General features: G+C 37.3%; 1 protein-coding gene across 6 annotated transcripts in view; it reads left to right on the plus strand.

The window, feature by feature from the left end:
- The first annotated feature begins 261 nt into the window (after positions 1-261).
- The window catches only part of PTPRZ1 (protein tyrosine phosphatase receptor type Z1), a 121,569-nt gene continuing 94,400 nt past the window's right edge, over positions 262-27,430 (plus strand). For 4 of the 6 annotated variants that reach the window (XM_060687121.2, XM_060687122.2, XM_060687123.2 and 1 more), the window contains exon 1: positions 262-1,172. In XM_060687121.2, the coding sequence (XP_060543104.2) occupies positions 1,112-1,172 (61 nt within the window). In that variant the 5' untranslated portion in view covers positions 262-1,111. Of the gene's footprint in view, positions 1,173-8,371; positions 8,499-27,430 lie in introns of those variants that run through there. The other 2 variants (XM_087874195.1, XM_087874194.1) reach the window with 2 other exon arrangements.

Consider the following 27,430-nt stretch of genomic DNA (forward strand, 5'->3'; position numbering starts at 1 on the left):
GATTTTTATTTTTAAAAGGGGTGGGGGAGAAAATCTGCAACGATTCGCTTCTTTACCCCATTGTGCCCTCTTATCCTACCTCACAGTAAAGTTTGGATCACTATACGGGGAAGGCAAGGGACAGGAAGGGAATGTGCCTGCAACCATTGCATTTCTTCCTTTTGTATTTTGGTGGCAACAGCAGGAATAGCAACGTAATGGGATGCCTACCGATATTTTTGTCACCCCCACTGGCTTTTGTGACGATTTGGTGTGGCCATTGACGGAGGCCGCTACTGGGAGACAGAGACCACCACCAGTTCATTTTTTTTCTGCCGGGAGGAGGGTGGGGGGGAGATAATGTACGATTTCCCTCCCTCTCCCCACCCCCTCCGTCATTTCTTTAATTTCTTTTCCCGCGGGCACACTAAACCTTTAAACAACCATCTGTACGAAAGGCTGCCTCCCTCCACACATCCCCCCCCTTCTTGACCTTATTTTTGGAGACCAGGGAGCAGAGCAAGCTTGAAAAAGGCATCCCAACCACGAGCAGCCCCCCCCCACCAACTAAGGATGCTTCAGCTGCAGGATTGAAGGCGCTCGCCCTCTTTCCCTCGCCTCCTCCGCCATGGGCGCGCGACCCTCCCCTCCCACTACCCCATCCTCACACCCCCGACTGCCCCCCGCGCCCCAGCCCACTCCACGCCGCCGCTCCTCCCAGCTTGGCGGCTGCCCGAGCTCGGCTGAGGCGGGCGCTCCTGCCCCACCGGGAGCGCGCGTCTTGTCACGCTCGTGCTCGGGCCCGTGCATTTCTCCCGCACGCGCCGAAGATCCCAGAGCCGGCGCCCGCTCCTCCGCTGCGCTCCGCTCCCTGCTCTCCTCTCGCCGAGCGCCTTGGGCTGCCAGGAGGCTGGGGGAAGGCGCTCCGAGATGCGCTTGGCCGCTCAGCCCGAGCTGGATTCTCTCGCAGCGCCTCGCTAACGGGACTTAATTATCCCCCAGCCCTGCAGCCTTTCAGCCCCGGCGAGCCTTTTTCCCCCGGCGAGAGAAAAGGCGGCTTACCGGCGGGGAGTAAGGAGCAAAGGAGGCTACTTGGAAGAAAGAGGCAAACCCTCAGGAGGACCGGTTGGAAATGCGCCTCCTTCGGCATTTGTTGCTTCTTTCCGTCCAGCTCTTCTGCCTCTGCCCAATAGGTGAGTGAGGGCCGCTTTGCATGGCGTCGGTGCGGCCAACTTTGCCTTGGCGCCTCAGTCTGTCCCATTCTCTTGCCTTACTTGCACACCGCGCCGTCGACGAGGCTGGGAATGGTCTCCCTCTCTCGGTTTTCTTCCCTTCCCTTCCTCCCTCCCTCGCGTCCCTTCCCCACCTCCTCCTAGGCGCCGGGAACAAAACTTAAGAAAGAAGGCGCTCCTGGGGGTGCCGTGCCTGGAGTGAGGAAGGAGCCCTTTTGGCCGGTGGGCGTGGGATGCACCTGCTCTTCTTTCTCTCCTTTTCGCCGATTGTGGTGGCCTCATATTGGGGAGGGGGAGGGAGGGAGTTTCTTTAAAGGAAGGGACGTTTCTTGAAAGCTGCTCTCCCCCTGCTTCTGTTTACCGGAGTGTAGGAAAGTATAGCTTCCCATTTACCAGCAGATCGGTAGATATGAAGAAGCTTCCTCCTTGCATTCTTTCCTCTCTGCCACATCCAGTAGGATTTCATACAGATCAGTGGCATGGCCATGAAATCGGCAAGGGGGGGGGGGAGACAGACAGAGAGAGAGAGAGAGAGAGCAGAGGAAATCCGTTTCAGCCATTCTCCCTGGCAAAATGAAACATTTAGGTGAACATCTGCACATATGACCTAAAAAAGAGAATGAGATGGGGAATAAGAAATCGCCTACAGTCCAAGCAGGGTGTTGACAACAGGCATCAACCTGTCTGTACAGTGTCCTGGGTATTACATTGTGTTACATGTTCAGGCAGTTAGCCCTGGATGTGAAACCTCTTTCTTTTGAAATCAATGGCTCTTACCTCCAATGTAGTTCGAAGTGGAATGCAAGGGAGGGAGCGGGTGAAATGTATTACACAGATAGCTCACAGTTGCAAAACAATTCATTACTAATCTAAGTGCTGCCATCACTTACTTATTCAAATACCTGGGTTTTTTTTAAACACTGCAACTTGCATAATCAGATTCAGTTGAAAGTATTGAATCGAACAGTGCCTTTTCTCCTTTGTAATTAATACTAGTTACAATAGGAATCATATTACACCGATCAGTTTACAAGTGTTACATGTTGACAAACTAGCATTGGATTTTTCTTTAGCCTATTGTACATTATATTATTAATATTTACTGAAAGTAATGATATGGTGCAATAATTTATATTCAAGTCCACTTTTACCACAAAAAACATTAATCTCTATTCTTTACCCAATGGGTAAACATCCTTTTAGTATATTAAACCTCTCTGCACCATGACAATTAGTATCCTATTTCAACTAGGCAAAAAAATTCTGTATATCATTATTTCATACACCAAGTTAATTTGCATTCCGATTTCAAAGTCTGCTAAAAAGACTTAATTTGCAACTGAGTTTATTAAGTAGAGTCTCCAGTAGAATTGGATGAGTGATATAATATTTTTTAATGCTTTGGTAGTCATTATTGTTTTAACTGAATTCTTCCAATCATGGTGCTAGATATTAATAAGTTGAACAAAAAATAAATGAGTGTCAAAATATGCAGATTGGCAGAAAAAATCTTAACTAAAGTCATATTTGTTCAATGTGAATAGAATTCAGTTTAGATGAGTAACATTTCTCCAGTTGCTGACACTGATTCTTTAAATGAGGCACAACTTGAATTTATTACACCTTAAACAAGCATTTACATTTTTAATATCAATTGCATAAAGACACAAGATATCATTCTATAATGAAGTACTGATTCTTTTTCTTGAATATTTTCAACAAGGTTACCTTGTTGAAGTGGGGTGGGAAGTGCTAATTTGATTTGGGATACAAACTAGAATGATATTGGTTTGAACAAAACTTTTAATTTATACGGAGGGTATAATGTTGGCCATTGTCTAGTTGCTTTCCTATGGATGACACATCATTGTTTTCAGATATTTGCTGAAAGAACCATAAAAATAATAAATTATTGGACAAGGATAATTTATTGTGGAGTTTGTTGAGTAGACATTTTGCTTTCCAAGTTAAGGAATTGTTCCCAGATATGAATGTATTGACATAATTATTATACAAATTATTACAATTCATTTGGAAAGTTGAAAGGATTGTTACGAGCTGTCATTTCTAACAAGACACATTTTGGATAGCTATATCATTAAACTTTAATAGATTTATTAAAAATCCGATAAAATCTACTGTATTAGGTCTATAGCAATAACAGTAATAATCATATTTGTGTTTGGCATGTACTAACCCTAACCCTGGCACCACCATAATTTAAACTGGCTACGTGTATTGCAACTAAAAATCATGCTCCTTACAACTTCATAAAAGGAGCTGAAAAAAGAAGCACTTAGGGGACCTTTTCATGATTTGTGATTGAGTAATTGATTGGAAAAAAAAACAGTCTGTTCAGATAAGGTAAGTCTCCTAGGATATATCTGCTGCTAGAGAATATTCTGTACATGAATTGCAATCACTTGGAGGTTGCTAGAGTCCTTAGGTCTTTCATCTCCTTTTCAGGCCCTTTCACTGGGAAGCCATATCTTTTAAGAGTATGATATTTGTGTGCAATGTCAGGTGAAGACAGGAATTCCACTGGTGTATTGACTGCATAATAGAAAACCTAACTGAGCTGGCTTGGGTAATCTTGAATATAATATTGGAGACACTCAAGGCATTGGTGGATCTCAGGACTTCATACTGAAGCGGTCTTCCTTGAGAGGAACAGCTTAGGCTTTTGTGGATTTCTTGGTTTCTTCATCTTTTACCAGTCCATTTCACAGAATGCCCATGAAGCAAGTTATCTCATTCCTTAATCTCATTCCTATCACAGTGAGAAATAATCTTCACGGGGTCCTTGATGCTCTCTGAGTTTGGTTGCTTTATATCAGATGTTTCATTACCCAAACTAGGTAACATCATCAATTGTAGGACCAAGGACCACTCATTTCAACCCTGAACTACAAATATTCTCCTTTATTGAAATCCAATTTATATCAATTCCAGAGTAGTGTCCATGCCATGAATGGAATATTGTCAGGTGAAGGATTATTGTTAAACCAAACTCATTGAACAGGGTAGGATATACTGTAAATTTGGCTGGTCCAGATCTTAAGTATGGTAGATCTAACTGGGTGTCCTCTCTTGAACTTGGCTGGCTACCCTAATGCAACCTGGTATAGACAGGAAATAATGTTTTCCTCCGGCATATCTTTGTTCCTGGGTCTATGGTGCATAAAAGTATACAGAATTGTTGCAGGTGATGGAACTTGAGTGACTATTGGACACATCTAAGGATGAATCTGATCAGTCAAAGTATAAGCAATATACAGTAGATACCAAGTAATTTTTGTCATGAAGATGATGAGATTCATTTCATGAATTGGCATGTGTGTCTGATTCATCTCAACAAAGCAATTCAGATGGTTTTGAACAAGGTTGAGGGAGCAGGTTCCTTTTAAGCTTCTGTGAATGAAATAAATGAAATAAAATGCTGGATGAAATGCTTCTAGTCTGGATGCTTCAGAATTGCCCAAGAATAGGCCAGAGTCATCTAGCCCAGAAAACCTTCACCAAGCTCCAAGAGAGCTGACCATATCTAGCAGGTACCACAGGATACCAGAGCTTGTATTAACTATTGGCCAGAGGATGCAGCCATTGGTAGCTCTGGCCAAATAACTAATGCCATCTGATTACATTATGAACACCTTGAGCTGTGTGTGTGTATATAAAATTGTTTAGATGTTTACTTGGTTTGATGCCATTTTGAGAAGTGGTACTCTTGATGAGTTTAATGCGCCATGTAATCTGATTTCTTAGGACTGTGTACTTCACATTCACATTACAAAAGGTTCTTTGAAGTACTTAAGGGCACAAAAGTGGCACCTGTTTGCAATTCTTTAAAGCACCTGTGTCTTTTCTCAAGATGTAGCTGGCCTCTGTAGCTGGCATACATTCCTGGAAGAAAATACAGCTAATTTAAAGATTTGCTGATATATGTGCTATGTTTATGCATCATTCTGGAATTGAATCTAAGCACTGTACACTCTTATTGTTTATTTGGATAAGTTGCTTCCCTTGACTAGTTACCTACTTTCCTGTGATATTAATGTGCAACAAGATGGGCTTCCTAGAGTTTTCCAGAAAGTTAGGAGGATGAATTACAAATAGTCCTTGATTTACAACATTTTATTTAGTGACTGTTGGAAATTACAACGGCACTGAGAAAAGTGACTTATGACCATTTTTCACACTTACAACCATTGTAGCATCCTGAATGCCTGAAGTTGGGATTCCGACACAAAGTCCTATATTAATTTCTTATTTAATTTAAATATATGAATGTACTAGTTTTGGATTCTCTTCTGCTCTGCATGACTTTAGGCTGTAAAGAGAAGAAACTGAACTGAATAGAATTCAAGAATATGGCTTGATTTGGGAATTTGAAAAATAGGTCTGATCAGGATTGGGATGCATTTCTTCTGGGAGATTAGACTGAACACTTAGGAATTCCTGGAGCCAATATTAATATTGGACAACCACATTACATAGGTGACAAGGTGATTGATAACCCTGACAAAGCATAGATCAGGCCAGAGAGTAAAACAAAAATGCAAAAATGCTATAAATGGTGTTATAGTTTTGAGATCATATTCAAAGGCCTTACATGTACAGTCATTTGTATAACACAGCGGTCTCCAACCATTCCATCTCTGTGGACCAGTGGTGGTGGCGGGGAGAGGGGGAAGGGAATGGTTTTGCATGCATGTGCCACTTTCACAAATGCACACTTGCCCCCCACTTCCACAGCCCAGTTCTGAATGTGCTACAGCCCAGCACTGGGCCACAGAACAGGAGTTGGGGACCCCTGGTATAACATGATATATTCTCTAAACTAGGGCTGCCTAATCTCGGCTGCAAAAATCTGGATGATCACTAGGTGGAAGTAAAGATATGTAGAGAACTCTTGACCTATCTCTTAGTTGCCCGGATAATTTTTTCCAGCCCCAATATCGTGACCTTTCTTCAAGGCTTTAGGAAGTCCTGGATTACTTAAATCTTATTTTAAAATGTGAAGAAGATAAAAGATAGATTAAAATAGTATACAGCTACCTATGTAGAGGAACAGAAGTAGTCTCATGTTAATATTCATCATATAGGAGCATTTCCATCAATTAATATTTTACTTATTTAAATTTATATAGTGAACCCCCCAAGCCAAAACAACTCTGGTGGTGAACAAAATCCAAATATGGAAAACAACATAAATAGTCAGTGAACCATACAAAACACAATCCAAGAAAGATGGCAGATTATTTGCATGTATTTGTGGCAATATATAGGCTATTTAAAAGAAACAATGTTGAATTGATACCATAATCAGTTGATGCTCTCTCACTTTTCTTTATTCTTCAAAGTAGTTGGATAGTTTACAGCAATCAATACAATGTGCCAAAGTGTTAGTTTTGAGCCTGTTTAGACCTACACACTGCAAGAGAATTGAAAATAGCTTAAATGGTATTTTGGCATCCTTGCATTATTTTTCTGGGCAATGTGTTCCACTGAGAACTGTAGAATTACTGTGAAGTAATTAATTTGAGTAATATCATCTTAGCAACTCTTGTTTCCTTCTTTTCTTCTACTTGTCATTTAAATGGTCAGTTCCCACTGTGGCTGCCTGCTTTAATTAGGAACTTAAGGGTGAAATGGTTCAGCTCTTTTGCTGACAATTTCAATTCCTCTTGAAACAGGGTGATTCAATCCCTGGAAATCTGATCTCTAATAGAAAAGCATCAAAGAGGTTTATTCTTTGCAACTTTTTGTACTTTTTAAACTTTTCCAATTTGACTCATATTTTCGTTAATGAACTAATTATCCTTATCAACTATTTTTCTCATTAAGGCAAGGGTCTATTGGGAGATACCAGGATATTTTTGTCTGAGGAAACAAAAGTAATCTTGGAAAAGATGATAAAGCTTTGATTAATAAAACTACTACTCAGCAAGAGCTATTTGTCCAAGGAAACTGCTACATTTTACAATATTTATAATTTAGGTTTTTTTTTTTTTTTGAGAGTAGACATAAATCCTTTTCTATTTTAGAGGTACTATAGACAAAATACAGCACTATTGAAAAATATGTGAAAAAGAAGGCAGATCATTTTCATTGAATAACTGAAATACACTAATAGGATTATTCCAGAATAATGAGATTGAAGATGCATCCTAAGCACTTATTTAATTTCAACTGTCATTTCTTTTTTTTAATTAATCATGACATATCAGAGAACCCTCTATCCTTCATTGCAGAAGATCCTAAGGACGTAGTAGAAGGGAAGATTTTTCTCTTTCTACTTTCTCTCTCTCATCTTATTATTTCTTTAAGTAGTGATATATATATATGTGTGTGTGTGTGTGTGTGTGTGTGTGTGTGTGTGTGTGTGTATTTATATTTATTTATTTATGTAAGTTTTCACAGGTATATATGTGTGTACAGTTAATATTTCAGGTTTCTTCCCGTGTAATTGTAAACATATCCTTAAAAGAGTAGTAGTGCTACTACCCTTTTAAGGATATGTTTACAATTACACGGGAAGAAACCCGAAATATTAACTGTACACACACATATATGTATATATATATTATATGTATATAAAATTATATATGTATATAAAAAAAACCCTGATTGCAAAAATATCGCACATTTATACCTATGAATTAAAAGAAATAAATATTTGACCTCTACAGGGAGGAGTCATAAAATATGGGTGTGTCTGGCTGAAGAGGTCCAAGAAGGCCGAAATAGTGCTATCCCAGTCTCCCATAAGTCTCAGAAGAAACAACATAAAATGTCTGACAGGCCTGAAAGCGATGAATAGAGATTTCATCCCACCATGGCCATTTTAACATCTTTCAACATAGGAAAAAACCCTGATTGCAAAAATATCGCACATTTATACCTATGAATTAAAAGAAATAAATATATGTATATGTATATATATGTAAAAAGTTAACATCTCGAGTGTTTTCCCGCATCATTATAAGTTTGTTAGTTAAAATGTTTAAAATCCTGGCTAAGATCACAGCTCAGAATCTTTCCTCTTTGCAGTTGATAGCTAGCAATAGGGAGAGAGAGAGAACCAAGCCAGAAGATATGCTAAGATCTCAACAGGCAACCAGTGGTGCTGTGATGCCTACTAGAATTCTTACCTCTTTGCAGTTGACAGTTGGTAATAGGGAGCCAGAGAAAACTGGACCGTTAACACACATTCAGGCTGCAGCTAGTATAATGAAGCATGACCCACAGCTTCTACACTGATAATAAAGGCTTGAAGATGACAAGGTAGAGAGCTTGTTGAAACATTGCCTAACCTTAAAGTGTTGGTTAGGATTTCAGCCAGAGTTTTTGAAAGACCTTAAAAAGGTTTTTGGGAATTTAGAGGATTCTGAGCTGTGATCTTAGCCAGGATTTTAAACATTTTAACTAACAAACTTATAATGATGCGGGAAAACACCCGAGATTTTAACTTTTTACATACACACACCCGCAAAAACTTAAGAAGACATGTATGTGTGTGTGTGTGTGTGTGTGTGTGTGTGTGTACATATATATATATATATATATATATATATATATATATATATATATATATATATATTTCTAGTGACATTTTATTTTTCCCAAGGTGATGCTGCATGTTACAATCTGAAATCTTAGTATGAAATATTTTCCAAAAGTAAATAATGATAGGACTTAATCCAGATAAGTTTTTAATCCTAATTGGTTTTTTGTTTATGCATACATATGGTGCCATTCCAAAATTTTAGGACACCTTACAAGAATATATAAAATTCTAATGTCATTTATAACATACTAAACCTTGCAGATAGATAGATAGATAGATAGATAGATAGATAGATAGATAGATAGATAGATAGATAGATAGATATAATTATCGATCTGGTACTCTTCAGTTGTGGTGGAAAATCTAGGAATTGTAGTTCTAAAACATCCATTTTGAAAAAGGCTGGTGTTTACAATGTTTACAAGACCCTCTCTGTTATCTTGGAGCCTTGATGGCACAGCAGACTAAAGCACTGTTAAGTAAACCAGCTGCCTGCAATTACTGCAAGTTCAAATCTCACCAGGCTCAAGGTTGACTCAGCCTTCCATCCTTTTGAGGTAGGTAAAATGAGGACCCGGTTTGTGGGGGCAATAAGATGACTTTGTATAAAATAGAACACTGCTTGGGGGGGGGGCAAAAAGCCCTACTAAGCAGGTATATACAAAAGTATGAAGGCTATTGCTTAACGCATTGTAAGCCGCCCTGAGTCTCCGGAAAAGGGCGGCATATAAATCGAACAAATAAATAAATAAATCTTTCACATGTCACCTTCATTTTTGTTGTTTAAATTTTAATTTAAACTTACTGATTTAAAAAATGCATAAGCAAATGGCATTGGCCAGTTTTCTATATAGCAATATATATATAAATCCAAAGTGTTTTTAGAATGAAAACACAATCAATTGTGGTGTGTCATACTGGTTAAGAGGCAGTGAGATTTAGGTGTGGTGGAACTATTGCACAAATGTAATAGTATAGCCTGTGGAATTGTTCTAGCTTTGAGCCCAACATGAATTAGGTTGTGCAATGTAATTATTTGGTTCTATTCAGGTAAGCTTATTAGGGGTTTCTGTGGCAGCAAGATTGCTCACATGCATAACACTGAAGATAGGTTTGCTTTGTTAATGTGTACCTTTCGGGTACTGGTTTAAAGAACATGCATCACATATTGGTATGCAGAATTAAATTGTAATAGCCAAGCTATTTGTTAGCTGCAATATTGAGTCAGTGTATGAAGTGGATTTATATTCACATCAGGAGTGGATTCTACTTACCTTTACTACCGGTTCGCAACGGAGCCGTACGCGCGCATTTGCTTCACTCATACATGCACGCGCTCTTCTGCACATGGACAGAAACTTCTGAGCATGCTCAGAAGTGTTCTGATGACATCGGGGTCAGTGGGCAGAGCCTCCCGCTGGTTTTACTACCAGTTTTATAGAACCGGTGCGAACCAGGGGCAACCCACCACTGATTCACATGTACCTAGAGGTATATTTTAGATACTGTTGAGTCTTATGATGACAATAATGATCATTATGTCAACATTTCATAGTGATGGCACACCTTCCAGGGTGGGCATATTTCCCTATCAATATCTGAACAGCCATTTTCTGGTAAACAATTTCTTTCTATGACATTACTGTAACAATAGGACTACTAGTAAAGGATGGTCTATAACTAATAGAGGGAGGGAGGTTCTTGTGGTTGCATGGGATTAAGGATAGGGATGATCAGATGCAGTGGTGGGATTCAAATAATTTAACAACCGGTTCTCTGCCCTAATGATTTCTTCCAACAACCAGTTCACCAAACTGCTCAGAAAGTTAACAACCGGTTCTCCCGAAGTGGTGCGAAGTGGCTGAATCCCACCACTGATCAGATGGGTTTGAGAGTGAGGGTGGGAGGAACTAGGGGGAAAGAGGAGAAGGAAAGCAGTTTCACCAAGGGAGATATGATGGGAAGATGAGGGTGACCGGCTTGAGAGGAAGCAGGACCTGTGGCTCAGAACTATCCAGTCCTGTCCTCTAGTATTTATTCCTGTAACCAGTCATCAAATCCTTACTTATTGTGGTCTCCAGCTGCTTTTATTGAATTTTAGTTGAGTATAAGATAAGACAATTCTCATTCATAATCTGATTATGAGACTACCAACCTGGTATTATAACTGAAACACGGAGGAGCTCAGGGAAGAAAGTTTCCCTCTTGGGGATATTTTTCATGTTTTGCACATTTGCAAGCCCAGGACACAATGAGGCAGGTGGGAATTATTATGGCTTTTAGAGGATCTACTTTGCAAATCATTGGGTATGAGACATTGTGGTTCAAGTTGGGTTTTAAGAAGCAGTTGGATTTTGTCATTGCTGCAGTGACATCTCTGCCTAAATTGCTAGATTACATTGTCTAGTTAAGAGTCACGTTCCCAACGTTTATGGTTCTTGGGTACTTTAAACTACTTCTAGGTGACATACAGTCTGGGACAACCCAGTAATTCATGTCCACCATGACAACCATGGACCAGGGTTTGCATTTTGCCTTGAGACAATTGTGATGTGATCTAAGAATGTAAAATATCAATGAATTGCCACAATCAGATCATTTTCTAATGGCTGTTTGACTGCCTGGTGCTGCCTCTGTCTGACAGGTACAAGTGACAGGATCCTCATGTGTAGGATTCAACCTAACTACTTTATTGTATTCTCTCTATAATACAGGAATCTCCCCAGACTGTTTGCTTTCCCTTGGAAACACAGAGAGATAAGATTCCATGGAGTTGGGGTGTGTGTGTGTGTATGTGTGTTTGTGTTAGTCCTGGATCTCTTGCAGCTGTACAACAATTCAAGGCTAATTCCCTGCTTGATCCCTCCTCCCTACCTGGCTGGGCATTTCCCAACATTGACCCTGCAGAAGATAAGATTTATTAGAGTGATCCACCCATGTGACTAATAGTGCCAAGTAGATAATGATTTCAGAAGGAGCTTAGGCTTTTCCCCCAAGGCCTAGGTTACTGTTTGGAATAGGCAAGTGATGTGGGTGTTGACTCAGATTGCTCCTATGCAACCTCTTATTGTGCGTTGTTCCTAAGATGCTCCTTGGTTTTCTGAGGAATGTCAAGAGATGAAATGCCAGAATAGATGTCTGGAGTATTACTGGAGGAAGATGAACAATGAATTTGACCAAACTCATATTAGGGATTATGTTGTAACAATAAGAATCTCAAAACACATTTTTCTACCATTATGTATCTGCTGCTAGACATCCAGAGACCATATTTAAAATGACTTTATCTTGCTGGGAAGGGACATAACACAGAAGTATTTGGATGGCCACTGTAAGGAACATTTTCAGCCTACGGTAGACAAAATCACTCAGAGTTTGCTTGGAGTTGGACTCCATTTGAGTAGGTCATACTAATGTATTAGAAGCATGTTTTCGTATAGTTATTTGAGCCAGTAATTCTGATGAAGTGGACAGGATCTTCAGATCTGGTAATGCAGTAATTTGCTTATTAGTTACATATTCTTCCTGTTTGGTAAAGACTGTCTGGGGGAATGATATGTGATTGAACCCATGTGATAATATATAGTTTACTGAGAGAAAGATTTATAATATACCGATAGAAAATGGTATGCTTTCTCCTCACTGGACTTGACAGTCTTGGAGAAAATTTATGCAGGGTCTGATCTTGCCTTCTTAAGGAAGGTTGTTGAAAAGATAGTTGGTTTACAGACCTAGAAAATATGGATTATCTAGATTACTTTCACTCAGATTGCAAACTGGGAAATGGCACTGATACAGCATTGTTTGTGCTTGCTGATGATATCTGCTGGAACTGGGACAAGAATCTGGGAAAAATGTGGTTTTCAATACTATTTAACATGGTATCATTCTGGACCACCTACAGGGATTAGAGGTAGGGATCACGGTATTCAGTTCTTATCTTCCTTCCTCTGTGGTCAGATTAAGCTAATGTTGATTGATTGTGTGAGGGAGAGATCAAGCCAGGATCCTCTCTATGAATTGCCTTAGGGCTCAGTGCTCTCACCTTCCTTTCTTCAGTTCAAGTTCTTTATTTCAATCAGGGACCAGCAAACAGCTCCTGTTTAATATCTATAGGAGGCTGCTGTAATTTCTTTTCTTTGTGGCCAGTTATCATCAGTTCACTATTGAAGTACCCTCTTAGAAAGTCACTCATACTTTGGTCACTTTGTGTTTGGATGAATGCCTTGCACTCTACATGGAGCTACTCTTGAATATCATAGAAGCTGTACGTGGCCCAGAATACAGAAACACAGGCAGTGATAAGCATACCATAATATGTTCATATAACACCTTTTCTCTATGAGCCACACTAGTTACCATAGGCTTCTGGGTGCAATTCATGGTGCAGGTTTTCATCTACAGATCCATTCATGGCACAGGTCCAAGGAACTGTCTGTCCCCCATAGTTTCTAGTCATTTTATACAATCTGGCAGAATCAGCATGCTGTGGGTCCATAGATTAAATAGTGTTATATGATGGAATTTGGGAAATGGGCCTTCTCTGTTAGTTCCTGCCCTTTGGAATGATACAGCTTACGCCAAGATTTATACGCTGTCCACCACTCTTATCTTATTCAAATGAACCCTTAAAACTGGTCCTTTCTCTTGGGTTATCGTGAGTGATGGACCTCTTGTGGGGTTTGTCAGAATTTTGGTATTTTTTCCAGAGATATGCTTTTTAATTGGTATTGTTTTAAATTGTCTTATACTTTATTCTATTCAGAGTCATGATAGAGTGGGGCAGCCTATAAATTAATTAAACAAGCAAATACACATGCACATACCTTAAAATTGATACCTTCTCATTGTACCATCAAAATATACCAGCTATTATTTCTTTATTTTTTCCTTTTAGTTAAAAAAATACAAAAAAGATTGCAATAAGAAATCACTGATGCCTGAACACCCTGACATGAATAAAGTTGATTTGGAAATACCATTTATAGCTTTGCTATTTTATCTTGTAGTAGACATCTACAATTAAAATTATTAAATTGAGTTAATTATCTTAAGAGGTAAGATAAGAGATGCGTTTAAAAAGCATGGTTATCTGGGCCGAAATGTGTTGTTGAAGACAATGAGTTCTCTGCTTAGTTGGAAGCTATCAAATAACTGATAGATAAATCTCTGAAGAATTCACTTCCTAGAAGTTTTCATATTAAGTGCTGCTGTGCTTTAACAAGGAAAATTATTGATTAGAAGACATATGCAGAAATAGGGCAGGAAAAAATATTACATAGTAGTAAATGCTAAGAGAAAGCATTGGAGATGGGATTTGAAGAAAGAAGAGTTATGGTTATATTAGGGGGGAAATCATAATGCATAAAGAAAAAAGAATATAGAGATAGAATGAACTAAGATTAAAGTTTAGGGTGATAAGTTGCCACTGCATTTCATATAGTAGCCCAATTCTCTAGATGTTATCAAATATAAAATTGACTTAGGTTTTTTGCAGATAGGTTAATTGAAGCAAAAGGAGAAGGGGATGGCAGAGGATAAGATGGTTAGATAATGTCATCAATGCAATAAACATGAATTTAGGCAAACCTCAAAAGACGGGAGGACAGGGGAGCCTGGTGTGCTGTGGTCCATGTGATCACAAAGAGTCGGACACAACTTAGCAACTGAACAACAACAATGCTGCAATAATGGCATTGTAACCATTCGTCTGTTTTAAGGAGGCTACCCATGAAAATGATTTGGAAGCTGTCCTCTTATTAGCTGGTAGTATATGATTTGATAGATTAATACCTAAGTTCCTGGAACAGGACTCATTGTGCTAAGTCACATTCAATTCAAGATGCTGATACTAACTACAACACTTTTTACAGCTTGTGCCCTTTTTACTCCTGGGACAACTAAATAAAATGAGGTTACCCTATGTTATCTAGCTATACATTGAGAAATCTTGAGACTGATGACTGGTAGATACTTATCTGTAGCACTGCTTGTTCTCAGAAGTCACACTAACCCTTATTCTTTCACCCTTCAGGGAATTTGCAAGAACATGGTTTGTTTCACTGTTGCCCCGGGGGGGGGGGTGTTTATTGAGTTACGTATTTGTGGGTTTTATTTCTGTAAGTCGCTCTTGTAGTCACCATGAGTGAGTTGAGCAGCCATCTAATTTTTTAAAACAATAAATACATAAACAATCTCTTTAGTAGAATATTTATAGATAAAGACTATAAACTGGAAGGTGGTAACTGATATACTTAAATTTATTTATATTACATTTTAGAATAGAATAGAATTCTTTATTGGCCAAGTGTGATTGGACACACAAGGAATTTGTCTTTGGTGCATATGCTCTCAGTGTACATAAAAAGACAAGATACACTCATCAAGAATCACAAGGCACAACACCCAGTGACAGTCATACTGTACAATAAGCAATCAAATCATTCTAGGAAAACATCAATATCAATATAAATCGCAAGGATACAAGCAACAAAGTTACAGTCATGCAGTCACAAGTGGGAGGAGATGGATGACAGGAACAATGAGAAGACCAATAGCAATAGTAATGAAGCCTAATGTGAATAGTTTGATAGTGTTTATTGTTTGTTTATTATATAATATTAACGTTTTAATATTAAAAGTTGTGTTGAGTCTGATGAGTAGGCTGCATAGAAATTGCTTTAATAAATAAATACATAAATAATTGTGGGCCCTGATCTTCAACCTCTGCCATTTTCCTCACATCAAAGAGATTCAATGATTCTGCTGTACAGCCTATCCAAGAAAAGAGCTGCAGGAGGAAAGCCATATAAATCCTGAACAGTATTCCATCACTTCCTGGATCAGACCTTATTTATTGGTTAATCTTTCAGCAGTTATAGATGTCCTCATAACTGAATCCCCATTTCTTGGATTATTATTCCTTATTCTAACATAATAAAACATGTCTGACATATGACAAGTTTACTATAATTTGCAACATTATAACACAAAATCATGAAATCTCAAACTGCTCCACTTGAACTCACCTTGGCGTGAATATTTTATTTCCTCAAGGCTATGAGTCTGTTTCTATCACCAGTGAAAGAGGGAGCCTGCTGGCAGAAGAATGGCTGCTCCATCAACTGAATCCCAATTCTATTTGCAATACTCATTACTAGCCACTAACATTCAAGGCTAACACAATATTGGAGACTGGAATTAAAAAAGAGCAGAATCCTTAGTAAACTGCTTTTAATGCTCCACATAGTTAATGCTTCAGTAGAAATCTAAATTGACTTAAATCCAATCCTTTAATTAAAGCCTGAAAAATATATAGATAAGTATCTTTTTTTTGGTTGTTTATAGAAAAATGAGATACAAAATTAAACAGTTTTTGGACGGCATTTTTGTTTTTTAGTTTTACTGACATACCATTGTTTTTTCAAATGGAATGTATTATGTAGAAATAAAGGGCTCCAGATGGAGTTTAATGAATAAAGACCCGTTTCTCTGCCTGTACAACTGTAACTTGTATATTTTCTTGGCAAGCCATTAGGAGTTTCCAAATTTGACTGGCTTTCTCTTGCTTTAAATTTTGTATCAGCTACATTCAGCATTGCAAGAGTGACTTAAAAGCCTTAAATTTAACTTTATAGAAATAGTGCTCTTAAATTTTAAAGAAGGCATGGTGTGGTATGAATTATCCAGTGAATTAATGGGACAATGTGAATCAAAAGTTTGAAAACTCATTTTGTGGACCAGCAGGATGAAATGCTTCAGTCCAGCTTTTCTAAAAGAGATCAGACATTTGCCAGGATAGACAGTCCCCTTTCCAAAACACACTTCACTGGTTAGGGTGCTGTTCTGTGACCTTTTAGGCAAATATCTAACTCAGATTTCTAGTTATCTATTTATATAAGCATAGTTTTAGGTAGCCTCATTTGGTGGTATGGACAACCCCCAAAAAATATTTTTATTTTATTTTTTTATTTTATCTGCCTTTAACTTAAGGTGGTGAACATACTGTGCCTAATACTGCTTCCTCCTTCTATTTTTGCCATAGCAGCAACCCTGTGAGGTGAGCTGAACTGTGAGAGAGTGAGTGGTCCAAAGTCAGCCAGCTGGCTTTCATCCCTAAAGTGGGATTAGAATTCACAGTCTCCTGATTTCTGTCTGGTGCCTTAACTACTAGACCAAACTATCTGACCACTTATGTTTTATTTGTTTTAAAGTGTAAAGCAGGGGTCCCCAAACTTGGCAACTTTAAGACTTGTGGACTTCAACTCCCAGAATTCTCCAGCGAGCATAGCTCTTTATTGATCTTTATCGATCAAATGCTGTATGTTGTTTACAACATGTTGTAAAGTTGAAAGAAAGAAATAATAGCAGAAGGAGACAACTTTGTAATATTTCTTGTTATCTAAGAAGAAGGACCTTCAGAAGCTGAGGATAAGCTAGAAGAGTGAACTGTTTAATTCTTCTAACTCTGATTGCTTGTTTGCTGTAGTTCAGAGTCACAAATGGTCCTCAGTCAATTGCAACAAGAAGGCAGTGCAGTTAAAAATACAACATGCTTTTACAACCTATTGCTCTGAACAGCTAAATAGAAGAAAGCAGTTTAGCAACAGCAGTTTAACATACAGCATTGTCTTGATAAACAAATTAAGTACTGTAGATATTCCACTATTAATTGATTGATTGATATCCCACCTTTATTATTTTTACAAATAACTCAAGGCAGTGAATATATTCAACACCTTCCTTTTCCTATTTTTCCCACAACAAGAACTCTGTGAGGTAGGTTGGGCTGGGAGAGAAATGACTGGCCCCAAGTTACCCTGCTGGCTTTCCTGGTGAAGGCCGGACTAGAATGCATAGTCTTCTGCTTTCTAAGCCAGTGCTTTAACCCTTAGACCAAACTGGTTCTATTTTGGCCACTTGTGTTTTATTTGTTTTAATGCATGTCAGTCACTAAGAAATGAGAAACAGGAGTTTTAATTTTAGACTTTTATGAGTTACTGCACTCCAATGTTCTGCGATGTTTTAGATTTTTGGCACCAGTTGTTTAAGCAAGAAAATAAGCAGTAAACAATGCGTGCATCTGAATACAACTAAAGCCAGTAGCATTCACTAACTGTAAGTTTTCAAACATGAAAACTTACAGTTAGTGTATAGTTAGTGTAAACTTACAGTTAATTTATGAGTTATTCTCTTTGCTCATTCATAACCAATTGGTCTGTCCAAGAGAATTTGGAAGTCCCACTATTCTCAGGGATTCTGAATCAGAGTTTCTCTTTTTCTTTTTATAATTGTTAGGTTGTGGAATTGAATTTCATATCTTGCCCAAAGTATTTATCAAGCAGATAAATGTTCTAATGTTTTACCATGAGTAGGTATCCCTATTTTCTAAGAAAATTCCAATTTTTCTTTCTTCAGAACATGGATATTGTTTCTAAGAGTTCCATGGAGTGCAAGAATTATACAAAACATAGATTGCTATCAGAAAGGAAATGATCAGTAAGCAGAAGCTCACATATTTGTGGCTGAACTTTGGCAAGACTGGATGGATGTAGGCCCTCCACTGGATCTAGTGTTTTCCCATTTTTGGATGTACATCCCAGACAAAAATGGTTTACAATCAGGAGGTCCTTCTGGACTCAGGGCTTCTAGTGGCAGATAGCTGTTGTGACCAAGACGACTTTTCGTAATCTTGTTTTGTGTGGCAGTTGTCTGCCTCCTGAGTGGTACCTCCTGAGTGGATTACTACAATGTGCTATACCTGGGTTATGTGGAACTGGTAGCTTCCATATCACCCAGTACCTTGGGCTTTTATACACAGTACACCCAGGTTACACAGTACACAGTACACCCAGGTTACACCTCTGTTCCATGAGCTACACTTGCTTGCAGTATGCTTGCTGTATGCAATATGCTTTTGAGTAGAATTCAAGGTGCTGGTTATCACATATAAAGCCTTCATGGCATGGGGCCAGGTCCTCTCAATTAAAGAATGTCATCTAATAGGGCCTAGGAAATGGGTCTTTTTTGTCTTCTGGAACAATATACCCCTGAGATTAGATGGGCCTCCAGCCCTGCTAGCCTTTTGTGTAGCACTGAAGTGCTGCTTGTGCTCCAAGGCATTACTGGTCAAAAGGTTAAATGAAATGTTGTTGTATTCCTGAATGTTTTCTGGGTTTATTCTCAGTTATCATTGATTTTTTTTATATTATGTTGATATTGTTTATCCTAGTGCTTTTAATGTGCTGTTGGCTATCCCGAATCACATCTGTACAATAGGCAGCCACATAAATTAAAGGAACAAATAATGTGAACCGAGTGGATTATGACTAAGAATAAATGATCAGGTTGAGAGAAGTAGATTAAGGCAACAAATAGACCAGTTCAAATGAGCAAGGTGAATGGATCGGTTGTATGCTGAGAACATAATAGATCTGAGAGCATTGCACCATTAAAATACTTTAAAAAGGAGTCAGATGGTTTATAAGGAATTATCTCAAGAAGAAAAACTACTGTATATCAGTTAAGAGAATAAAAAAGTCCTCTAAATAAAAATTTCTTTTATTTTCTTTAGTGCCAAGTAATGTTCATAAAACTAGTAGATACTTATAAAAAGTAGAAATTGTCTTCAAATTCCTTATAAAATCATTTTGGCTAGTCTAACTTAAATAAATGAGTACATCACCATATGTTGATACTGTGGTGATACTGATGAATTCAGCAATACTCTTCAGGTTTTAATGAGTACAATATACTCATGTATATTGAGTATATGTACATGTATAAAAGGGATGCAGTGGCTCAGTGGCTAAGACGCTGAGCTTTTCGATCGGAAGATCGGCAGTTCAGCAGTTCAAATCCCTAGTGCCACATAAGTGGGTGAGCTCCCATTACTTGTCCTAGCTTCTGCCAACCTAGCAGTTCGAAAGCATCTAAAAAATGCAAGTAGAAAAATAGAAACCACCTTTGGTAGGAAGGTAACAGTGTTCCATGCACCTTTGGCATTTAATCATGCCGGCCAGATGACCACGGAGACATCTTCAGACAGTGCTGGCTCTTCAGCTTTGAAACAGAGATGAGGCTGCCCCCCTAGAGTCGGGAACAACTAGCACATATGTGCGAGGGGAACCTTTACCTTTACCTTACATATATATTAAGTATATGCAGTTCATGTACACTGCATATGTTCAATCTACTCTAAGTTCACATGCTGTCATTCAAAATACTTCAACTTATTGAAATTGTACAGTGTTCAGTAAAAACTTCAAGTTGAAGAATCAAGTATTTTCCTGTGTGTCAGCAAAAGGCCTAACACACCCCTGCTCCATGGGAAGAGGCATATGGTATCCTCATCATTGTCTGTCTTATGTAACAATGGCTATATTTTATTGTATCACACTAAATGCTTCTTATAATTGGTATGTCTCAGCTGAACATCCAAGAAACATTGACTGCATGGAAAATCAGAACAATACATTCAGTATTAGCTCAATGCAACATGAACAATAGAAAATCTACTCTATATATGAACCAGTGTCAGTATTGTATTTCTATGCGTAGATACAACATATGCCAGACCCAAACATATGTTTGTTGTATTGAAGGCATTTTTCAAGTAAAATGCCAATATGTTATAGTGAAAATGTGGGAATGACACTAGGAAGATCTAGTTCATTCCATGACTGATTGTGGACTAAATCTCTATCATGAACTCTCAAAGGTAATATATAAGTTTGATCAGTAAGTGAATAAATAAACATACATTGCATTTAGAACTTTTGCATCAGTTTACATCATTTGTATACATATATATGTGTTGTCATTTGTGTAGTGATGCTACTGTAGATAATGATTTAACAGTCAAATGGAAATAACAGAGGTCCCTTCCATTAACTGATTTTTTAAAACAACTTTTGATTTTATTTTATTTTTCTTGCTTTGAGAGCATATAGGACTTAAACTAGAATAAAATAAAACTGAATGAACAGTAAATTATCTGAGGATTGCAACTCAATTAAATATCACTTCTGCAAATCTCCCAGGATACTTTATATTGTATTTGCCCTTCAGGCTCTTCTCTATTTTCTTTTTCTTCTTTTGCTAGCATCCATAAAAAGAGTGCAATAGATCTTTTAATTTATATATACTAGTGAGATACCAGGTGTCTTTTTTTTCCTTAAAAGATCACTTGGGATTGTGTAATACCTCTTAATAACTGAGTAATTTTTTTAAAAAAATACTTTTTATTTTATTCCTCTATTATAAGCTACCAAGACATAAGCTGCATAAAATTAAGCTAAGCACAATTATTTTTCCTGGAAACGCTTTTGAACGAAAGCTACATTATTTTAGAGCACAGTATTCCTTTATTAAAAACAGCTCAGTGACTTAATGAACTGGACTACATAAAAGATGTATCACCCTTGATGGCTTTTTAATTATCTGTTTTTGTCTGGACCCAGCTCCTCATCAAAAGGTTTTGCAAGTCTGAGAACAAAAACAAATCTATTTTCCAAATCCAAATGTTAGTTCTCTTATCACAGGAATTAAATAATCTTCCTATTCAGGAAGATTTGCTGAATAAGAATTGTTTTGTCTAGACAGTAATTTATCCTGATGATCAAATTATGGGTCCTTACACTGTATTCCATGACAGGTACACAATTGCCACTTTCTGGGATTCTTGTTAATAAAGTTAGTATTTGGCTGTAGTCCCCAACCTATCATCCCAGATGTCATCTTCTCCAAAAGAACAACTCTTAACTTTGTAGAATCTATGATATATTAAATCAAAGATGTGTAAAAATGAGCCTTCTCACAAATTTAAATAAGCAACTGGAAATGAAGACAGAAATTTCCACATTAGTGATTTGTAGTTTTATCCAGCTAAGATAAATACCTTTTATATATTATATAATATATGGCCTCATATAGACAAAGTTGCCTGGTTCAGCCTCTCTTATCTCATAAAACACCCACTACAGGTAGTCCTCAACTTATGACCACAACTGAGCCCAAAATTTATGTTGCTAAGTGAGACATTTGTTAAGTGGGTTTTGCCCCATTTTACCATATTTCTTGCTACAGTTGTTAAGTGAATCACTGCAGTTGTTAAGTTACTAACATGGTTATTAAGAGAACCTGGCTTCCCCATTGACTTTGCTTGTCAGAAAGTCGCAAAAGGTGATCACATGACCCTGGGACACTGCAACCATCATAAATATGAACCAATTGCCAAGCACCTGAATTTTGACCACATGACCATGGGGATGCTGCGATGGTCATAAGTGTGAAAAATGGTCATAAATTACTTTTCTCAGGACCATTGTAACTTTGAACAGTCATTACATGAACTGTTGTAAGTCGAGGACTACCTGTAGTTCTTTGCATTGCACCAATAACCCTGCTAATCAATGCATAGCTTGCAAATTAGGTATAAAATGGTCATAGCAACTGACCCTAATCAATGTGCAACCTGCTGCATATTGGACCAATATAGTTTTCAAAGTGGTCTTCAAAGGCAATAGTATGGAGGTGCATTGCAGAAGTTTCACCACATAGATACCATGACAACCATTTTCTCTCTCTCTGGCTTTTTTTTTTTTTCATCTGCTTTAGGCGAATTTCTAAAATTTGGTGAGAAGGATAGAGGCCAATTCTATTTTTTTTTTTTTAAAGAAAAAAGGAAAAATGGGAGTAAATATATAACCAAATTACAGGATCTCATCCATTCCATATAAAGTAGAAGATACTTCAGATGTTAAAATGAATCTTATCTAAATATGAAATAATTACAAATAAATACACCTGAAGTATTATAATAATAATAATAATAATGTATAATATAATAAGTCATGATTAAACCACACCAACAAGCTGATTTCATCTTTATGTTTTTATACTTTTCAGTCAGTGTTTTTTTTTAATGCAATGAAACTTCCTGTATGATTAGAATAGTTACCGTACATCTGCTTTTGACTTAACAAAGCTATTAGAAAAACAGCTGGCGACAGAAAGCAATAATTAAACCTTAAAAATTTTCCAGCCTTGGGCTCAAAAGCAGATACATCAACTCCATAATTAGGTTTATAGGATATAAAAGTTTATTCCAGATGAAAAGGGGATGCTTTTAAAATGTTTTTTTCTAAAGCCCTGAGATTTGTTAAAAGAGATGTTGGGGAAAATGATTCTTAGACCACTTTTGTTAAGGATTAAACAAGGAACCAATTCTATGATAATAGAAATAGTTGGCACAATTTTGAATTGAGAAGCTGTTCTGTAGCTGAGTGTGTTTGCATAATTAAACCCAAACTGACAAAACTGTTTGAGGAAGATTATAGAAGTTGTTCTCTATTTAAAGGGTAGAACAAAGTAAATCTAACACAATTCTGTGGAAAAATGTTGAAAGCAATTTCAGGTTGTGAATACCCAACTCCAGGTGGGAGTTGAAATATATTTTCTGATGTCTTTTTGTCCTAGTTTCATTCATATAATAGCACACTGAGTGTGATTCCTGTGCTGCTTATCCAAAGGGTATATGGTGCCTCTAAGCCACAGTGAATGATGTTGCCACCTCTTGTTGATGCAAAGATTTGCATTTTTACAATGCAGCTATTCAGAAGGAGGGGCCCCTAAGCTTTGCTGCCCTAGGCCAGCACTTACTTGGCCTTAGCCCTCTGCCCATCCCCCCCTGCATATGTGGGTATAGAAAATAGAGCTGTCTACTATATGTGTATTATTTGCACTATTTAAATGGGACTTCTGTGACTGAAAAGCTATATTTTATTTATTTATAGACATCACCCACTGACTGGATTCTGGATGATACATAAATGAAACTTTTTTCGTAATCTGTACTGGCTGAATGTTTCCAAATTGCATATTACATATTTTATACTGAAGTCTTACTTTAGACAGTCATGTTTCTTGAACACAGTACAATAATGAGATATTCAATAGTATTACCTTTCTAGTTAGCTAATAGAGTATTTGTGTGTGCGTGCACGCGCGCACATGCATTTACTACAGAGTTTTTTGTTTAAAAAAGCTAATCAAATTAACATAAAATGAAACCCCATTAAAAGTTATTAATCCTGTTACATGTTTGACTCAACGGCTAGAATTAGACTTTTCAAGCTGTCTTATACTGTAAGATGAATAATTTTAAAATAATTTAAGAGATTCCTATTTTGTTAAATATATATAGTACATGTCTGCTAAGTTTATTTCAACAATTGTACCTGTAAGTGATGATTTCACTTTTGAGAGTATATTAAGTGGATTATAACTGTATATATTATTTTATTTATGGTGGAATATATTTCAGATAAATATTTCTGATCACATCCTTCTGAATATATTTAGACATTGGATGCATTTGTATGTTTTGTAGTAGGATATTTTTTAAATTCATAAAGCATATCCTGTTAAGGATATTGTTGTGTTACCAACCAGCAGAGTAAGTGCACAGAGAAATGGTACTGAGAGCAATGAATACAATACATACAAACTGGTTTAACAAAGCTTTTACTTTGTAGTGAAAAACAATTGCATAGTCTTTTAGTCAATCCAAGTCTTTAGCCATTCAAATCAGTCTGAAGTTACAGATATCTTCTTACCAGACAAACAGCAGTTGGTAATAAACAGCAATTCAACACTGGTAACAAATCACGATGGTAGCATATCCATCCATGTCTTCACACACAACAGTAACAGTTCCAATCAACAGTTCCAATCAAGCAGCAAGTCAAGCAATGATGAGAGCAGGTCCAACAATGACTATAGCTTGGCTTCCTTCTTATATACAGTTTACACTAGTAATTATCCACTTAAGATAAGTGAAGTCAGCAGTGCAATGACTCAACAGTACAATTATGATAATTGCAGTCAGCATTCAGTCAGCAGTCATTAGTCATTACAATGACTCAGCAGTACAATTACTCAGCATTACATTTAAAGTTACAGAATACATTTAAAGTTGTAGAACACATATATTGCCTGGACAACTTGTTAGACTTATACCATATCCCAAATTCTGGTTTTTATTGTATAACTGTATATATAATTTGATTTTAATCTTGGGCTTATTAAGCTTCATGAGCACAGTAGCTGTAATAGGACTGCAAAATAAAATAAATATTCAACAATATATTTCATTATATTATCATTATATATCATTTATGGGACATAAACTGTGATGTAGTTGTAGTCACCAAAACCAACAATGCCACTTCTTGATGATTTAACACACATACAAAAAAAAAAAACAGTATAAAACTTGTCAAAATAAAAACAGTACAGCATTACAAAGAACATAAAATTATATATGATGTTAATATCAAATCAAATCAGGGAAAGGGCTTTGAAGTATCTCAGCAATCTAAAGGTTTCAAAAGACCAGAAAAAAGGAACTAGGCCCATCTCTACCAAGAGAAAGGCTGTTCTATCTAGAGCTAAGTGAGAGAAAAGGAAGGAAGGAAGGAAGGAAGGAAGGAAGGAAGGAAGGAAGGAAGGAAGGAAGGAAGGAATCCTAAATATAATGACAGAGCTCTGTTCTTCTCAGGATCCTTTATCTAAGTTTAACTTCATGAGAACATACTCAACAGTCCTTAATGGTACTACATCTACATGGAGGGAAGTAAGTAGGGGGTACCACAAGGTTCCTCTTAGGTCCAGTACTCTTCAATATCTTCATAAATGATTTAGATGAGGGAATAGAAGGGGAACTCATCAAACTTGTAGATGATACTAAGCTGGCAGGAATAGATAACACCCTAGATGACAGGCTCAAGATCCAGATGGATCTTGACAGACTTGAACACTAGGCCTATCTAACAAAATGAAATTCAGTGTAGAGAAAAGTAAAGTCTTACACTTAGGCAAGGAAAACCAAAAGTACACATATAGACTGGGTGAAACCAGGCTTCATAGCAGTAACTGTGAGATGGATTTTGGAGACATAGTCGACAATCAATTAAATAGGAACCAGCAGTGTGCAGCAGCAGCAAAAAAAGCCAATGCAATCCTAAATTGCATCAACAGAGGGATTCAATCAAGATCATGTTAGGTACTAATACCACTCTATAAAGCCTTAGTAAGACCACATCTAGAATACTGCATCCAGTTTTGGTCACACTATAAAAAAGATGTTGAGAATCTAGAAAAAGTGCAGAGAAGAGCAACAAAGATGATTAAGAGACAGGAGGCAAAACATATGAAGAATGGTTGCAGGAACTGGGCATGACTAGTCTAGTGAAAAGAAGAACCAGGGGTAACATGATAGCAGTGTTCCAATATTTGAGGGGCTGTCACAGACAGAAGGGGGTCAACCTATTTTCCAAAGCACTTAAAGCCAACAAGGAATAATGGATGGAAATTGATCAAGCAGAGATTCAACCTAGGAATAAGGAGAAATTTTCTGACGGTGAGAACAATCAACCAATGGAACAGGTTGCCTTCAGAAGTTGTGGGTGCTTCATCACTGGAAGCTTTCAAGAAGAGACTGGATAGCATCTGTCAGAAATGGTATAGGACAACATTCCTCAGGCCTTGAGCAGGGGGTTGAGCAGGGGGTTGAACTAGATGACCTACACTACTGGGCCGTGATCCATTCAGAACCAGGCTGCAGAAGTAGTGGGTAAATATGTGTGTGCATGCATTTCCACTTGCACGAGGAGGGGGTGTGTGGGCTGCATGTGTACGGGCTCCATTTGCACAAGTGGAGCTGCATGCGTGTGCTTGCTGGCCTCTGGTGCAGAACAATCTTTTCCCCCACCCCAGCAAGCCGGTCTGCAAAGCCGGAAAGGTTGAGGAACTCTGCGCTACTTAGCAGATTTTCAGCAATGACTTTCCAATTCTTCAAATATATTTTCAAGCTTGGTTTCAGTATTGTTTTTTATCCTACTCAGTATTGTTGGTTGTTGTGATTTCATTGTGAATTCTTAAATTTCCACTTTGAGAGTTCAACTAGCCTTGATTTAAATTGAAAAATAATTTTATAAATCCATTGATGTTAATACATACAGGCACTCATATTTATCTTATTGTATAATATGGATATGAGGATAACTTCTTAGCAATTTCTGGAATGCATTAAAATAGACAAGTATATACCTGTATTTCATGAAGAGTAAAACTCAGTGGTTACTTATTATTAATATCAAAAATTTCATGCTTCTCAATACTAGTTGCTAGGGAACATAAACAGGATGTGCTATTTGTGGTCTCCTGTAAACATTGTGTTGGGCAGTCTTAAGGCAAATACTGTACATAAACCTGTAGAATAAATAAAGTAAATTTTAAAATCAACTGAAAGACAAATTTTTCTTCATATTTTTCTTTACAATATGCTAATTTTTCCAAAGTATTATACTAAGAAATAACACAATAACAATGCTATTCAAACCTGTTCTATTTATTATAGTCATTCATCACATAGTAAGCATGTTTTTCTTATTAAAATTATGTAATATATTTAATATTTGTCAAGTGCATTCTAAATTACTTTTGCTCCTGTTTTGTTCATCAGTTTTTATTTATTTAAAACAATGAAATATTGTTATAGTTTAAATATTGGAATTAGCATCATTTGACACTTATTAACTGATGATAAATGTGAATATGCACATTTTTATTGGACTATCATTTTCTT

This window comes from Pantherophis guttatus, chromosome 7 (genome assembly GCF_059756535.1).
Source record: "Pantherophis guttatus breed Tessera chromosome 7, ASM5975653v1, whole genome shotgun sequence".
Taxonomy (NCBI): Eukaryota; Metazoa; Chordata; class Lepidosauria; order Squamata; family Colubridae; genus Pantherophis; species Pantherophis guttatus.